Source organism: Chiloscyllium plagiosum, unplaced genomic scaffold (genome assembly GCF_037043375.1).
Source record: "Chiloscyllium plagiosum isolate Xiang-an unplaced genomic scaffold, Cpla_swu_hap1 HiC_scaffold_10, whole genome shotgun sequence".
Lineage (NCBI taxonomy): Eukaryota > Metazoa > Chordata > Chondrichthyes > Orectolobiformes > Hemiscylliidae > Chiloscyllium > Chiloscyllium plagiosum.
The window spans coordinates 76,824,410-76,841,749 of NW_028270148.1; the positions used below are offsets into that span (position 1 = coordinate 76,824,410).

Below are 17,340 nucleotides of genomic sequence, written 5' to 3' on the forward strand. Positions count from 1 at the left end.
TGATAGGGACCGGAGATGGGTCACAACCAATATAACTGTTACCAGGGGCAACCTTTCAATTTTCACCTCCAATCCGTGCTCCAACAGTGAGAGGAGCAGGCAAGGAAATCGGCGTCAGTCAGAAAAAAAAACCACTGGACGTGAAAGAGGAGCGAGGGAGCACTTCTTATGTCGCCAGGGAATTAAAACAGAAACAGGGAAATTACGTCTATGGAACAGGGAACTTCCTTTTGTCATTGGGAGGCTCGCTCCCGGAAATGACGCGAAGTTTGCATTAGTAACCGTTGCCAAGGCAGTGGTTGTTGGGACTGTAGGGGTACTGCATCACCTAAGTTTTACTCTCGGTTCCAGTTATTAGCTAAGCTGTAGCAATGGCGACTGTCTTGCCACAACAGGACAATAGCAACACGTACACATTCTCGAGCCGCCCGAGAGCGCTGCAGGAAAGGAGGAAATATCGGCAGGAGCAGCAGCAGCAGTGAGTAACGGGGAAAGAGACAAATGGAAAGTAGGAGTCGGGCAGAGAGCAGCACTGAGGAATGGGGTAAAAAGAGGACATCGGAGGGTATCATTGAGGGGGGAAGGGCAGGTCAGAGGATGACATTCGGGAGAGGGGTGGAACACCCGGGTAAAGGGTGGCATTAAGGGAGTGAAATTGAAGGGTAGGAGAGATGGGCTGAAGGATAGTAAGTGAGGCAAAGAAGTGCATTGTTGAGTGAAGTTATCATCAGCATAGGACTGCTGTCTAATTAAGCCACCATTCATGTAGTGGTTTAACCTGAGGGTCACCATGCCTCAGGTGAGAGAAGGTGAGTTCTTCATGGTAACCTCAGCTGGTATGGAATTTAACTTATGTTGTTGCCATTGCAAGCTAGTCACCGAGCCTGATTTCTCCAATTTATAGCTTTCATTCCCTGTTGGCATAAAATGTCACCTGCATGATGCAGCTTCTCCACGTCCTGGTGGTTATGGGGATAGACCAGGTGATGGAGGAATTTAAAAGTTTAAAAATTAGGGTTGCTAAACTGAAGTGTTGTCAGATCAGGAGTCATGCAAATTCAACAAACTTGAGTGGGCAGTGAACAGGATATGCAGCAAATTAAGATATAACTGTGCTTTGAATGAGCAAATGTTGTGTATGTGAATGACTTGTCAGATGGGCATGAAATAGTTAAGTGTGATGATAACATTGGCATGGATGAAGTCTTAGTGATATTTCTGCTTGATGGCAGTGATATGCAGGAGGATGCAAGTAGTTTTAGTGATGGTAAGAATAAGTGGTTATGTGTTAATTTCTGTTTGAAACATCAGTTATTCTGGCCTTGTTCTGCTTAAAATAATTGTAAGGAATTGAAGCAGTGTTCAAGGAGAAGTGCTTGTGGTATGGACAAAAGTGAGTTCCATTTTCTCAATATTTCCTTGGAAAACATTTCCCTTCATTCAATATTGAATGTTCAATCATCAATGTGACAAATCAGCCTGTAGAGAGTTTTGAAGCAAGGGCGGTGAGGTAGAAGTAAGAATCAAGCTCAGATCTGGAATAAGATATTTTTGGACGCTATACCAAAGGATTAGATGTTATGGATTCAAGAATATATTCTTGGACTCCAGAGCTTAAAGTGAATAATTGAGAGAAAAACCATTTCAGATGAATCGTTGTCCATGATTCCATAGATAAGAATAGAAGTTCCCCTCCAAGCCACTCACCATCCTGACTTGGAAATATGTCATTTCAGTGTCATTGGGTTAATATGCTGGAACTCCTTCCTTCATGGCATTATAGGTATACCTACACAAAATGGATTGCGGTGGTTCAAGACAGCTCACTACCACCTTCTATGGGGCAACTTAGGTGGGCAATAAATGCTGGCCCAGCCAGTCTCAGCATATCCCATGAATGAATTTAAAAACAAACTGACTACAACTCCACATAGCTGGACAATAAAGGAGTCTTTAGGGTAGGGTGTAATAGTCAATTGTGTTGAAGACTATGGATAGGTTAAGAAGGAAGAGGTTGAGAGAATTTACAGGGATAAAGATAATCTGAACATTCCACAGTATGGAAGGAAGGTGGGAGTTGGGTCCTGGTGCCTGTGTGAGGAGGGAGTAGGGCTAGGTGGGCACGAATGGAGTCAGGCAGAGGCACCAGGAGCTGGGGTGGAGGTGGGAGTACTTGGACAAGGTCTGGGAAGGGAGTGAAGCCAGTACAGCTAGGGGTGAAAGCAGAAGAACAATTGAGACCTGGGGAGTGTAGAGCAGAAGCAAGTGTCGTAAGGGAATAAAGGTGTTATTTTCAGGAGCACAGTTGAACTCTGGGATATGACGAGATGGGGCCAAAGTTGACGGGAGTTAGGCCAAACTCTGGAGAGGGAAGTTGTCCCTGAGATGAGAGATGTGTGAGCTTTTATTAAGGAGGCGAAACTGACAAAATATGGGTGGAGCAGAGATGGTCGAGATCATGAGTGGGGTAAAATTTGATGGAAAGAGTATACTGGAAAATTGGGCTGTGCTTAGTATATGGGTTGCCTGATTTGGATGGCTTGCAAAGTGCAGAGGGAAGTGGATATTAAGATGGTGGAAGTGTTCTCTGTAATCTTCCAAATGTTCCCGAGATATGGGGGGTGGTGTGCCAAAGTTGGCACATAACAAATGTGACATCCTTCTTCAAGAAAAGTTACAAGGACATTCCTGATTACTCAAATGTTGCTTAATATTAATAGTGGGTAGGTTCCAGAAACAATCAGATGGAAAAAAACATTCAGACAATTGAAGAGGTTTCAGTTAATTGAGGAAATCCAGTAATGATTTGTAGAAGATGGATCATGCCTAACTAATCTAATTGAGTTCTTTAGATGAATTAAATGAGAGGAGAATTCAATGAATGCACTCTGAATGGATTTTAAGAAAACATTTGACAACATGCCGCGTAAAAGTGGCAAACAAAACTGAGGTTTATGAAGAAGTAAATTTATAGTATTGTTTTAATCTTTCAATTCCAAAATCTCTTCACAATTGAAGAGAAGTGAAAAGGGAATGAGCTTTGTGTCGAAAAAGATGGGGTGGAGGAGCAATTGGAAATGGAACAGAAGGAAATATCAGGAAAACGTGCTGTCAAAATCATATTGAAGAAGGATGTAGTTGAGACTTTGGGTTGGCTAAAAACTGTGAAAGAAGCCAATGGATAGGCTATCTATCTGTACTTGGTAGCAAGAAGCACCGACTATCCTTCTGACCCTCCTTAGATGCACATGCTTGAGATCTGAAAATTGCCCCATTATTTACATCATATAGAAGGATAAACCTAATGTCTACAGTCCTGTCAGCTTAATTTTTGGAGTGCAAGTGATTTTATAAGTGATAATCTGGGACAAAATTGACACCCTTGGACAAATGTGGCTTGATTTAAGGAAAACCAGAAAGAATTTTTTTAAACATGGATGAGATTTAACTTCTGTTTAACATTTTTGTGGTAGTGCAGTTAATATGGCTGTGTATATTTCTAAGAAGTTTTTGCTAAGTACAACAAACAAGTTTGTGAGCCAAATAAAATCCATGAAATATAGGTGACAGTGACAGTATGGAGGCAAAGTTAGCTGTGTCAGGAAACTGTAGTTGTAAGCCATTGTTTCTCTGACAGGAGTTAGGAATGCTCATCATTCATAGTGTTTTACTTTTGTCTTTACAATGGTGTTTCATAGGGACCAGTAGTAGAACTACTGATTTTCTTGATCCATATTGGTGACTTAGACTTGAATATACTGGGCACAACTTCAACATTTGTGAATGACCTCCAGAATGAGAAAAGTTTATGAACTATGGGGCAAGGCTTTTTAAGATGCTTTTCCTTTTCAACACAATTTGAGGCCGCCAATCCAAAAATTCTAAGCAACAGGTGAAGCTAACTGGTATATGTGAGACTAGATAAGAGGAAAAAGGATGAGTACATAAGGTCTAGGCGACTGAAGACAGACAAAGCTTTGGAAGAATATCAGGAATGTAGGACCAATGAGATATCCTTAGCGAGCAGGGTTAAGGAAAACCCCAAAGCCTTTTTTTCATATATAAGGAGCAAGAGGGTAATCAGGGAAAGGGTTGGCCCACTTGAGGACAAAGGAGGACAGATATGCGTGGAGTCAGAGAAAATGGGTGAGATTCTTAATGAGTACTTTGCATTGGTATTCACTGAGGAGAGGGACATGGCGGATGTTGAGGTTAGGGATAGATTTTTGATTACTCTACGTTAGGTCGGCATAAGGAGGGAGAAAGTGTTGTGTATTCTAAAAGGCATTAAGGTGAACGAGTCCCCAGGTCAGGATGGGATCTATCCCAGGTTACTGAAGGAAGTGAGAGAGGAAATAGCTGGGGCTTTAATAGCTATCTTTGCGGCATCCTTGAAAACGGGAGAGGTCACAGAGGGTGTGGGGCAGTCCAGAACGAGAGAGCATAAATTTAAGGTGAGAGGGGAAAGATATAAAAGAGACCCAAGGGGCAACCTTTTCATGCAGAAGGTGGTACATGTATGGAATAAGCTGCCAGAGGAACTGGTGGAGGCTGGTACAATTGCAACATTTAAAAGGCATTTGGATGGGTATATGAATAGGTAGGGTTTGGAGGGGTCGGGTGCTGGCAGGTGGGACTAGATTGGGTTGGGATATCTGGTTGGCGTGGATGGGTTGAACCGAACGGTCTGTTTCAATGCTGTACATCTCTATGACTGTATGACTAGAGAATTGCTAATGTTGTCCCCTTGTTTAAGAAGGGTAGCAGGAATAATCCAGGTAATTGCAGACTGTCAGCTTGCCGACAGTGGTAGGGAAGCTACTAGAGAAGATACTAAGAGATAGGATATATACCCACTTGGAAGAAAATGGGCTTATCAGTGATAGACAGCATGGTTTTGTGTAGGGAAGGTTATGTCTTACAAACCTAATAGAATTCTTTGAAGAGGTGACAAAGTTGATTGAGGAAAGGGATGTAGATGTCATACACATGGACCTGAGTAAGGCGTTTGATAAGGTTCCCCATGGTAGGCTGATGAAGAAGGTAAGGCTGCTTGAGGTCCAGAGTGTTCTAGCTAGATGGCTAGAGAACTGGTTGAGCAACAGGAGACAGTAGTAGTGGAATAGTGCTTCTCAAAATGGAGGTCTGTGATCAATGGTGTTCCACAGAGATCCGTGCTGGGACCACTATTTTTTGTGATATATGTAAATGATTTGGAGGAAGGTGTAGATTGCCTCGTTAACAAGTTTGCAGATGACACTAAGATTGGTGGAGTAGTAGACAGTGAAGGCGACTGTCAGAGAATACAGCAGAATATAGATAGATTGGAGAGTTGGGCAGAGAAATGGCAGACGAAGTGCAATCCAGACAAATGCGAAGTGATATGTTTTGGAAGATGCAATTCCAGAGCAAACTATACAGTAAATGGAAAATTGATGTACAGAGAGATTTGGATGTTCAGGTCCATTGTGAAGGTGGCAATGCAGGTCAGTAGAGTGGTCAAGAAGGCATAAGGCATGCTTTCCTCATCAGACAGGGTATTGAGTACAAGAGTTGGCAGTTCATGTTACAGTTGGATAAGACTTTGGGTCGGCCTCATTTGGAATACTGCAGACAGTTCTGGTTGCGACATTACCAAAAGGATGTGGATGCTTTGGAGAGGGTGCAGAGGAGGTTCGCCGGGATGTTGCCTGGTAGTGGGGGGGTGCTAGGTATGAGGAGAGATTGGAGTTGATTAGGATTGTTTTCATTGGAAAGAAGGAGGATGAGGGGGGGACCTCATACAAAATCATGAGGTGTAGCCAGGATGGATAGCAAGAAACTTTTTTTCCCAAAGTGGAGGACTCACATACTAGGGGTCACAAGTTCAAAGTGAAAAGAGAAAAGTTTAGGGGAGTTATATGTGGAAATTTCTTCACGCAGAGGGTGGTGGGTATCTGGAATGCATTGCCAGCAGAGATGGTAGGGACAGGAATAATAGTGTCATTTAAGATACATCTAGACAGATACATGAATGGGCAGGGAGCAAAGAGATACAGAACCTTACAAAATAGGCAACAGGTTTAGATAGAGGATCTGGCTCGGCACAGGCTTGGAAGGCCAAAGTGTTCTTATGCTGTAATGTTCTTTGTTCTTTGTTCTATTCTGCAGTAGCACCATAACTGATATTTGTCACAGACTGGATGCTGCCATCAATCCAAAAGATGTTCTGCATTTCTCTCATGAATAATTTGTATATAAATTTCAGAGCATTACCAGCATAAAGCCCAAGTTTCCCAGTGATGGTCCAATCATTAGACAAAGGAGCAGAAATATGGCATTCAGCCCATCAAGGTTGCTCAGCAATTGAAGAAGATCATGGCTCATCTGATGATCCTCCATGCCTATATAATAAAATAATACAAATGCTAGAAATCTGAAACAGAAAATGCTAGAGAACCTCAACAGGACTAGCAGAGTAGCAAGAGAAAGTAGAGTAGCAAGAGAAAAACAGTGTTCTTGTTTGAAATCAGTTATGATTCTTCAGAACTGAGAGGTGTTGTATAATAGGATTTTTTAAATACTTCTGACAAACACAGAGGAGGAGCAAGAAGGCAGGTGGTGTAGAGGCCCAGGGCAAAAGACAAAGAAATGCTAACAGCAGAGAAATAAAAAAATGAGTTGTAAAATGGGTGTAAATTTGCAGTGTGAAAGGGAAAGCGTTAGTCCCAGTCAAATGGCGCTGGAAAAGTACAACAACATCCAAGGAGCAGGAGAGTTGATGTTTTGGGCATAAGCCCTTCATCCCATCTATTAAGTGCAGAGTAAACAAGACATGGCTATGTTTTACTGGGTGTGGGGATAGGCAGTGTTCTCTTTCTTAAACAAAAGACACAAAGTAGTCAGTTTCTGAGGGAGTGTCACTGAACCTGAAACATTAAGACCAACTGAGTTTCTCCAGCAGTTAATTTTTGTTTGATTTCCAGCATCCACAGTTCTTTGTTTCAGTTTTTGAAGTTATTGAATTCAATATTGAGACTGTAAAGTGCCTAAGTGGGAAATGAGGTGTTGTTCGGTGAACTTGCATTGTACTTCATTATAACGTTGCAGCACACCAAGGACAGAAATATAAACATGAGGACAAGGTGATTGATTAAAATAGCAAGCAATGGGAGATCTAGATCATTCCTACATTCAAAACTGTTGTTGTGCAAAGCAGTCACCTGGTGTTTGGTCTCATTTGAAGACTGTGGAGTTGGAAAAACACAACTGGCCAGGCAGCATACAGGATACAGGAGAATTGAGATTTTGAGCATAAGCCCTTCATCAGGACGGTGTTTGGTCTCAGCAGTGTAAAGGAGACTGCATTGTGAGCATTAAATGGAGTACACCAGCTTGAACTGCTTCACCTGGAAGATGTGTTTGGTGCCTTGGACAGTGAGGAGGGAAGAAGTGCATAGATAAGTTTTATCTCTTTTTACAATTGTGTTGGAAAGTGCTGTGGGCAATGAGAGTCTTGGGGGATATGGAGCAGGGTGTCAGAGAGGGAGCACTCCTTGTGGAATGTTGACAGTGGAAGGAAGTGGAGGAAATGGCAGAGATTGGTCTTTTGAATACAGAGACTCATGAATGCCTTAGATTTCTAAGTATTAAGCATTCTATATTTTGCAGCCTTGAGTATATTTAATGACCTAGCATCAACAGCATTCTGAGGTAAACCATTCCATTGATTCATTAACCTCATATGTCTTGAATGTGCAACCCTTTTTCTGAGATCATACCCTCTGCTCCTCGACTCTCTCATAAGAGAAACAAACTTTATTAAACAGTACATTCCTTAAGCTGTTCCCAATAGGCAAAATTCTGAGTGCATTTAATCAGTCTGTGCTTGCAAAACTCTGAACATAGTGTTACATGTGATTCCATGATTGGATAGCATTTGCTGAACAATCCTAAGTTTGTGATGAATTACATTAACAATCAATTTAAGATCCAGTCGTGCTTGCAAATTATCCCTCTCATGCTTGCTCGAAGCCAGATATGCATGTCCTCAGCAGAAAAAATGTCCCCACATTACACCTTGTTTTGAATCAAATGAAAGCTTGAGAGATAATAGTTCTCTGCATTCTGCATGTCAATGTTTTGTACAATAAATGTCAACTTTCCATCCAGTCAGCACTTCATTCTCAGGCAGTATAAATTGTTGCACTGTTTGATACTTGACATTCTTGTCTAGATGTGTGTAACAGGAAATCTTCAACATTGCTTTTTCTTTCAGCAATATTCGAGTTCTGTATTGTATGATGAATAGCATGATGCTTAATTGGCAGCCAAACATCCATTTATCTAACATTAAAAAGATTATACTGTAATTAATAAAAATATTGGAAGACAATAGAAAAATAACATTTTAACAAAAACATCCCTGATGACTTTTATCCTGGGTTGCTTGTAGTAGTCTGGGAGATTAATGTTTTATTCCAAGAAACTCTAAGATAATCCTGAAGAATTGGTAAATTTTACGTGAAGGGGGACAAGGGCTGAGAGAGATTTCAGAAAGTGGATTAACAAAAAAACCTGGCTATTTTGGCATTCTGAAATCAAACATGAATATTGAGTTGTTTTGCAAGAGGCTTAATGCAGTCCAGCTGAATCTTTGCTAACTTAAAGTTGCTGTGCACTCAAATTTGCAACATTCAAAAACTCAAGTGTTTGGACCATTGGCAGAGTATTGACATTTCTTATACAGGATAACAAACTCTGCTTTGATGTCACAGCTACTTAGTAAAATAGATTTGGACCTTACTTAACTCTAAAGAGATTAATGGAACAGGCAAAGCCAGCAAATTAAATTACGGCACTGTGGTAACAGCTCATTCCTTTGTATTTCAGATGTCCAGCAGGATATTATGGAAACATCATGTATGACAGAAGGGTAGTACGAGGAAATACATATGCACAGCATACCCTCCCAGCGGTATGTGTACTGAAACTTATTTCCAGTTTTACTAAGTTAGATAATTTAGCAAAATGATGTGTGCTGATTTCTTAAACTGGCAATGCACTGGATTCAAAGGAGAATAAATTCTGTTCACAGTTGAAGACTTAGATACAAAAATATGACAGATGCTGGAATCCAAGGTAGACAAGCAGGAGGCTGGGAGAACGCAGCAAGCCAGGCAGCATGAAGAGGTTGAGAAGTCAATGGTTCAGTTGTAACCCTTCTTCAGGCCTGAAGAAGGATTACACCTGAAACATCGACTTCTCCACCTCCTGATGCTGCCTGGCTTGCTGTGTTCTTTCAGCCACCTGCTTGTCTACCACAGCTGAAGATTGGCAATTTCAGATTTAGTAGGTTCACACTTAAATTCATAGTTGTGTTCATAAATGTTGTGACTTTAAGTAAATTATAGGTTCACAAAGAGATCTATGTTAAAACTGGAATAAAAGCAAAATTCTGGAAATCTGAACCAAAAGCAGAGAATGAAATAAAATGATGATTGCTATTTCAGTTGACCAACTTGCTCACACACTAACATTTCATTCCTACCCTGGCCTTGCTCTGATATTGCAACAAAGCAAAACACAAGCTCAAGTAACAACAACTCATCTTCTGCTTGGGCACTTTACATCCTTGTTGTCTCAGTACTGAATTAATTAACTTTAGAAACCAGATTATGTCTGTTCTCCATTTTTCTTATTCTCCCCCTCCTGTCCCCACAGTCATGTTGTATTTGTGTCTTGTTTAATTTCAGTTTAGTAGCAAGGACCAATTGTTTCCATTTCACAGCTTAATTTACACTTTTTTTCCCCTTTCTCCACTATTAACCCCTTTGTCATTTGCAGTGGACCCCAATACTATCTGCCAGTCTGCTCCTCCTCAGCCTATCAAAGTAAAAGAGAGAAGCTATTTTCCAACACCTTTCAGCTCTGAAGAAGATTCACACCAGATTTGAAACATCAATTCTCTTTCTCTTCACAACTTGAGTTTCTTCAGCATTCTGTTTGTTGAAGTTAAAATTGGTGCTGTGTTCCTTTGGTTGCACCCACAGATGCGATATGTCAATTGTACAAGCTGAAATATTGTTCTGTATTCTTATATGAAATAATATGTACAGTTTTTCAAAAATCACAATTAAATAAACACATTCTATAAATGGAGGTAAGTTTGTTCCCTGTGATGGAAGGTTCATTTTTAGATGTTTCATCACCATACTAGGTAACATCAGCAGCACTGGTGGTATGGCCCACCTTTTATTTTTGTTGGTGATGCCATTTCCTGTGGTGATGTCATTTCCTGTTCTATTTCTCAGGGGGTGGTAAATGGGATCCAAGTCAAGTGTTTGTTGATAGAGTTCCGTTTGGAGTGCCATGCTTCTAGGAATTCTCATGTGTCTCTGTTTGGCTTGACCTAGGATAGGTGTGTTGTCCCAGTCGAAGTGGTGTCCTTCCTCATCTGTATGTAAAGATACTAGTGAGTCTTTTCAATGTCTTTTTGTGGCTAGTTGATGTTAATGTATCCTGGTGGCTAGTTTTCTGCCTTTGTCCAATTTAATGTTGGTTAAAGTTCTTGCAAGATATTTTGTAAATTACATTAGTTTTGCTTGTTTTTGTATAGGTTCTTTCAAGTTCATTGGCCGCTGTTTTAGTGTGTAGGTGAGTTTGTGGGCTACCATGATGCCAAGAGGTCTGACTTGTCTAGCACTCATTTCCAAGATATCTTAAATGTAGGGGAGTCCTTGGGCTATTCACCTTATCTGTGCCCCTCATGATTTTATAAACCTCTATAAGATCACTCCTCAGCCTCTGCCATTATAGGGAAGAAAGTCCCAGCCTATCCAGCTTCTTCTTATAACTCAAACTCTCCAATCACAGCAATATCCTTGTATAATTTTTTTCTGTACCTTTTCCAGTTTAAGCAAGGCAACTACAATGTTACACAGTGAGGGGAATATTATAATTTTACAATGTTTTTAAACTTAAGACAATTAAAAAGGAAATAATATTTAACGTGGAAGCATTCTATCGGTACCTAGTTATAGAATTAGTTTGGGCTGAAGAGCACTAAGAGATGAGCAAAATAAGCTCAGTGGATTATGATAAAATGACTCCTTATTTTTGGTAAGGAGTCTGAATAAGCTAATTGCAATGGTGGAAGTCATCAAGAGGGATATTATAATAATTGAGAGCAAAAAAAATGTACAAGATAAACTAGATAATTAAAACCACAGATACTTGAGAAACTTGCAGGACAAAAACACTGGTATTTATTTATAAAAATTCAACACAAAATAAGTAATTTTTGAAGATGACTGCGTATCAGGTGTAATTCCAATTTTAAAAGAAAAATTGAAATAACTGAGGAAGTACTAGGTAAGTATCAGTGACAAGAAAGATATTGGAATTCCAGCTTAAAAAATATCCAGTAACAGAGCATTTAGGTGTGGAGAATGCAATGTGGTGGAGAAGCATGGATTTCTAAAAGGTCAGTTTTGTTGAATAATTAATTGAAGGAATTCAAGATGGTGGCAGAGTACGCAACATCTGGATTCCTCAGCCTGGGGATCGTCCATTCCATCTATTTTCTTTCTCTTTTCCTGTTCTTCTCTTTTTTAAAAAGACTGAAAGAAAACTTACCTTGGTGCAGCTGAGGGCCAGAGTAGAGGGGGCTTGGAGGCTGGCGTGGGAATAGTCACCAGGCCCTGACTAGAGTGGGGATAGTTGTTGGACTGGGGGCCAGTGCGAGGGTCAGCACCTTGCGAGCCCAGTCAGACCATGTCTGCATGCCTAAATTGATCTGTTGCAGGCCCTTTATGAAAGGACTATAATATTAATCTTTTTAAAGTTATTTCTTAATTTTCTAACTTATACTATGAATACTGTAAGGTAATATAAGTTTTTCATTTCTCTAGTTTATATCTACGATTTGTACCTTGGTACTTTGTACCTAAGATGACATTGTAAACTGTTCACGGTGTACTTTTGTACTTGAGTACATGTGATAATAAATCTAATTCTGAATAACTGATTTAGACAAGAACAGTGCAGTTCTGCTAAACATTGACTTTCAAAGCCACTTTAAAATGGTATGTATGAAATTAAATAAAAGATCCCATTTTGTCTAGGGGCAATGATTAGATTCTCTTATTGGAGAGGGTCACTGCATGGCATTTGTGTGACATGAACGGTACTTGTGTAATGTTAAAATATTAAATTGGACTATCTCCCTGTAATTAAAGGGTTAAACTGTACTGTTTTCTTCCAGAAACTGAACATTCTGGAAGTGGGTGGGGACAACATTCATGCAGGAATGCGGATTTAGACAGCCATTTACTACTACTCTCCTACTATTATCAAATTAAACTCATTCAGTCCCTTCCATTCAGAAATACTTTCATAGTCATCCCCTAGCCAATCAGGTTCACTTGCATGATCATCCCCGATGCTGAAGTATATCACACCTACATTTTCTGTGGAAGTAGAGGAACCAGAACTCATTTGCAAGGCAGCCCTGAAGCTAGGACATATGACACCTATATTGTCTTGGGTAATCATGGAGTCAAGAAATCGTCTGCATAATGATTTCCCAGGATTAGGGCATTTACATTTACATTATCTCCAAGGATGACCTCATCCTACCACTGTACTGGGTAGCATGTGGTTAGGGCCGGGGAGTGGCCAGATTACCTGTAAACATTACTAGTTGACCTGTATAACAGGAATGTGTTTTTCTTGTTCAGGGCCAGAAGGGGTCACCAAGCTTGTACAAGCTTTAATAAACTTTAACTGTTTGCAGAAGGTGGTATATGCAAATCACATCTCGTGTGTGAAATCTCGGGAAAAGAACGGCACGGTGGCTCAGTGGTTTGCACTGCTGCCTCACAGCACCAGGAACCTCTTTTCGATTCTAGCCTCGGGTGACTGTCTGTCTGTGTGGAATTTGCGCATTCTCACTGTGTCTGTGGGTTTCTTCCGGGTGCTCCGGTTTCCTCCCACAGTCTAAGGATGTCCAGGTCAGGTGAATTGGCCATGCTAAATTCTCCATGTTCAGGGATGTGTAGGTCCGATGCATTAATCAGGGGTAGATATAGGGTAGGGGGAGTGGGTCTGGGTAGTTTACTCTTCGGAGGATTGGTGTGGACTTGGTGGGCTGAAGGGTCAATTTCCACACTGTAGAGATTCTATGATTCCACTTGTCAGCTAAAACCTGGTATTGTCCATGTTTAGTTGCATTTGGTCATGGAATGCTTCACTATCTGAGGTAGAATCCCTACAGTACAGAAACAGGCCCTTCGGCCCAACAAATCCGCACCGACCTTCCAAAGAGTGACCCACGCAGACCAGTTCCCCTCTCACCTATTGTCCTATATTTACCCCTGACTAATGCAACTAACCTACACATCCCTGAACACTATGGGCAATTTAACGTGGCCAATTAACCTAACCTGCACATCTTTTGCTTGTGGGAGGAAGCCAGAGCACCCAGAGAAAACTCACACAGACACAAGGAGAATGTGTAAACTCGACACTGACAGTTGCCTGAAGTTGGAATCAAACCCAGCCCCTGGCGATGTGAGGCAGTAGTGCTAACCACAGCCACCATGCCACCCATGTCGTGAATGGTGTTGAGCATTGCTCAATTATTAGCGAACATCCACACTTCTGACCTTATCTGTTGGAAGGAAGGTCATTGAAGCAGTTGAAGAGAGTTGGTCCTAGGGTACTAGAAATGTCCCAGAACTGACATAACTGATTTTCAACAAATGCAATTAACCTCCTAGATGCCATGTCTGACTCCAACTGGTGAAGACTTTGCCCCCTGATTTCCATCAATTCTAGTTTTGCTAGGGCTCCTTGATGCCACACTAAGTCAAATGTGACCTTGATGTCACTCTTGTGTCATCTGTGGAATTCAACTGTTTTTGTCCATGTGTGAACTAAAGCTATAATGAGGTCAGGAGCTGAGTGTCCCCCTGGCAGATGAGAGATTTGGAGCTCTCTTCTACAAACAGCAGTTGATCCACAGTTAGGCCACAGATCAGTCATGATCTTCCCATTGAGGTTGCAGGGGCTGAATGGCCTACTATTGTTCCCATGTTCCTAAATTTTTCTTCTGTTGTTTAAGAATTCTTTAGTTTTGTCTCAATGTTGCTGTAAATGAATACCATATTGACTAAATTTTAAAACCTGATCTATCAAGCCAGGTTTTATGCTGGGATCTGATTTGTCCAGCAGAAGCATCAGATGGTATCATAATGAGTGTAAATACTGGAAAAGGACAAGTCTCTTGTATTCCTAAATTGTGTTTAGAAGATCTTTACTACAGAATTGTGTCCAATTTAATGATGAAGGAACCTCGACCTGGCTCTTAGAATAGAGGTAGGCCAAGTTGATCAAGTGTCAGTTGGGAGCATTTGGGACAGTGGAAAAGAACAACGAACAATCAGGAGTAAGCATAATCAACTAACTTCAATGGGGCAAAAAGAAAAGCTGAGCTAGATAGACTAGAACCAAAGACGGCTAGGAAAATCTGTAGCTGAATAAATGGCTTAACTTCAAAGAAAACATTTGTTTGGGGTCTTAAAGTGCATTTACATGTGGAAGGAGGATTGTGGCTCATGTATTAGACAAGCACTTTGCATTTGTACCTAGAAAGCACATGCTACCCATACCATGGTGACAGGGAAGGGAATTTAGTCAGCAGAAGAGTTCAAAATTGATAACGGGAGATATAGCATAAAGTGTCAGCACATTATATTAGGACCAGTTGAGATGTATTTAAGCACACAGATCATTTTGCTATAGTGTGCATTTTTGTTAATGTGAATTCGCTGTAATGCAATTGAATTGGGGACACTGTTTCTAAATTGCGAACTTCTAAAACATGTATTGGCAGTACTGTGAATACATCACCAACACTTTATGCACTTTTTGTAAAGCATGATTTTTCTATAATGCGGGGTTGCACAAGCATTCATCCATCGTTACAAAAGAACTACTTGTACTAAAGAAAATTAGTGGGAATTGTGAAGCCAATGACCATAATTTTTCACCCTTAGCTTTAGGTGGTGCCAGAAAATCAGAGAATTGCAAACATTTCACCCTCGTTCAAAAAGGTGCAGGGACAAGCCTTGCAATTACTAATACAGACTAGTCAGTTTAACTCAGTGGTTGGGAATCTTCCAGAAATTGTTCAGGATAGAATTAAGAGTCATGTGGACAAAACAAAAGGCAAATAGTGTTTACTAAGTTGCTGGATTTTTTTTGAGGAGATTACTGAAGGTAATGCTGTTGTTGAGGTGTATGTAGACTTTGAAAAGTGACAGGTTTGTGGACACATTTAGAGCCGCATCAAATAAAAGGGACAGCAGCAGCAGCATGAAAAGAACATTGGCTGAGGTAATGGATATTTTCTGAGCTGTAGGAAGGCTTGAAGTGAAGGTCCCTAGAAATCAATATTGGGTTCTTTTTTGCTTTTCCTGATAGGATCTAATTATCTACACCTACATGTACCACCAGGGATAAATTTCCCTCCTCACCCCTATTAGTGAATCCCGTGTCAGACCCAACCCTCCCCTTCACCCAAGCCCTCACCCCACTCCTGGCAGCTTCCCCTGCCACCGCAGGAAGTGCAAAACCTGTCCCAACACCTCCCTCCTCACCTCCATCCAAGGCCCCAAAAGATCCCTTCACTCAGACAGAAATTTACCTGTACTTCCACAAAGGTCATCTGCTGTATCCTTTGCACCTGAGGTGGTCTCCTCTACATTGGGGAGACAGGACGCGAACTTGCAGAATCGTTTCAGAGAACTTATCTGGGATACCTGCACCAACTAATGCCACCAACCCATAGCTGAACAGTTCAACTCCCCCTCCCACTCCACCAAGGATATGCAGGCTTCCTTCATCACCAAACCCTAACCTGTGGGAAGAGCTTCTCATCTTCCATCTTGGGATCCTGCAACCACACAACTAATGTGGTTTTCTCCAGTTTCTTTTCCCCTTTTCCCCCCCCCACACCCCCATCTTATCCCAGTCCAAGCCTCCAACTCAGCACCGCCCTCTTGACCTGTCAATCATCTTTCCTATCTATCTGCTCCACCCTCCTCCCTGACCTATCACCTTTTCCCCCCACCTTCATCTACCTATTGCATTCTCACCTCCCCCTCCCCCACCCACACTCCCATCCCACTTATCTCTCAGCCTCCCGGCCCACAAGCCTCATTCCTGATGAAGGGCCTATGCCCAAAATATCGATTCTCCTGCTCCTCGGATGCTGTCTGACCTGCTGTTCTTTTCCAGCACCATACTCTCGACCACATGTAACAGAGACAATTCCAAGGTTTGTGGACTATACAGATAAAGCTGAAGCATTCGTAACAATCTTCAGCCAAAAGTGTCAAATAGATAATCCATCTCAACCCCCTCCATTGAATCATAGAAACCCTATAACATGGAGGCAGGCCATTCAGCCCATTGAGTCCACCACACCTTCTGAAGAGCATTCCTCGCAGACCACTCCCTCCCCTCGCCCTGTAACCCTGCATTTCCCATGGCCAAAGCACCTAGTCTGCACATCTTTGGACTGTGGGAGGAAATCCACGCAGACCCATGGAGTGAATGTGCAAACACCACACAGCCACCTGAGGGTGGAATTGAACCCCGGTCCCCAGTACTGTGAGGCAGTAGTGCTAACCACTGTGCATCCCTACATGTCCCCTTTATCACATACCAATCTTTGGCCAATCAATTCACTTCATGTTGGTGGCATTGGATATTGCACAAGCTAAGGAAACTGACAACATTGCAGCTGTATTGTTGAAGACTAGAAATTTCTGTGCTCCTAGTCAAGCTGTTCCAATATAGCTACAACAGAGTATAAAATTGTCCAGTATGTCTCGTACACAAACAGGAAAACTCCAACCTGGCAATTACCACTCCATCGGTCTACTCTTGATGATCAGTAAAGTGATAGAAGGTATCAATCACAGTGCTATCATGTGCCATTTAGTTAGCAATAACCTGCTCACTGGCATTCTTTTTGAATTCTGCAAGGGCCACTGAATTCCAGAGATGAGACGCAGAGTTTCCTTGTGGCTATCTCCCTTTTTAACAGATAAATGGTTTTTGGTACTGATGGGGGAGATGGCTGTGCAGGGAAACCAGTGGCAGCCAACTTTATGTCACCAGGGCTATGCCTGTTCTACAAGAGAAGAGGAAGAAGAACAGCAGGCTATAGTGGTAGGGGATTCAGGTGTAAAAGGAACAGTTGGGTGTTTCTGCATCTGCAAAAGAGACTCCAGGATGATATGTTGCCTCCCTGATGCCAATGTCAGGGATGTCACTGGCTGCAGGGCATTC

General features: G+C 41.6%; 1 protein-coding gene across 2 annotated transcripts in view; it reads left to right on the forward strand.

Moving 5' to 3' along the window:
* The first annotated feature begins 277 nt into the window (after window positions 1-277).
* Window positions 278-17,340, forward strand: part of rsph3 (radial spoke head 3) — an 80,565-nt gene continuing 63,502 nt past the window's right edge. The window contains exons 1-2 of one of the 2 annotated variants that reach the window (XM_087991470.1): window positions 278-475; window positions 8,872-8,956. In XM_087991470.1, the coding sequence (XP_087847596.1) occupies window positions 372-475; window positions 8,872-8,956 (189 nt within the window). In that variant the 5' untranslated portion in view covers window positions 278-371. Of the gene's footprint in view, window positions 479-8,871; window positions 8,957-17,340 lie in introns of both variants that reach the window. The other variant, XM_043696170.2, reaches the window with a different exon arrangement.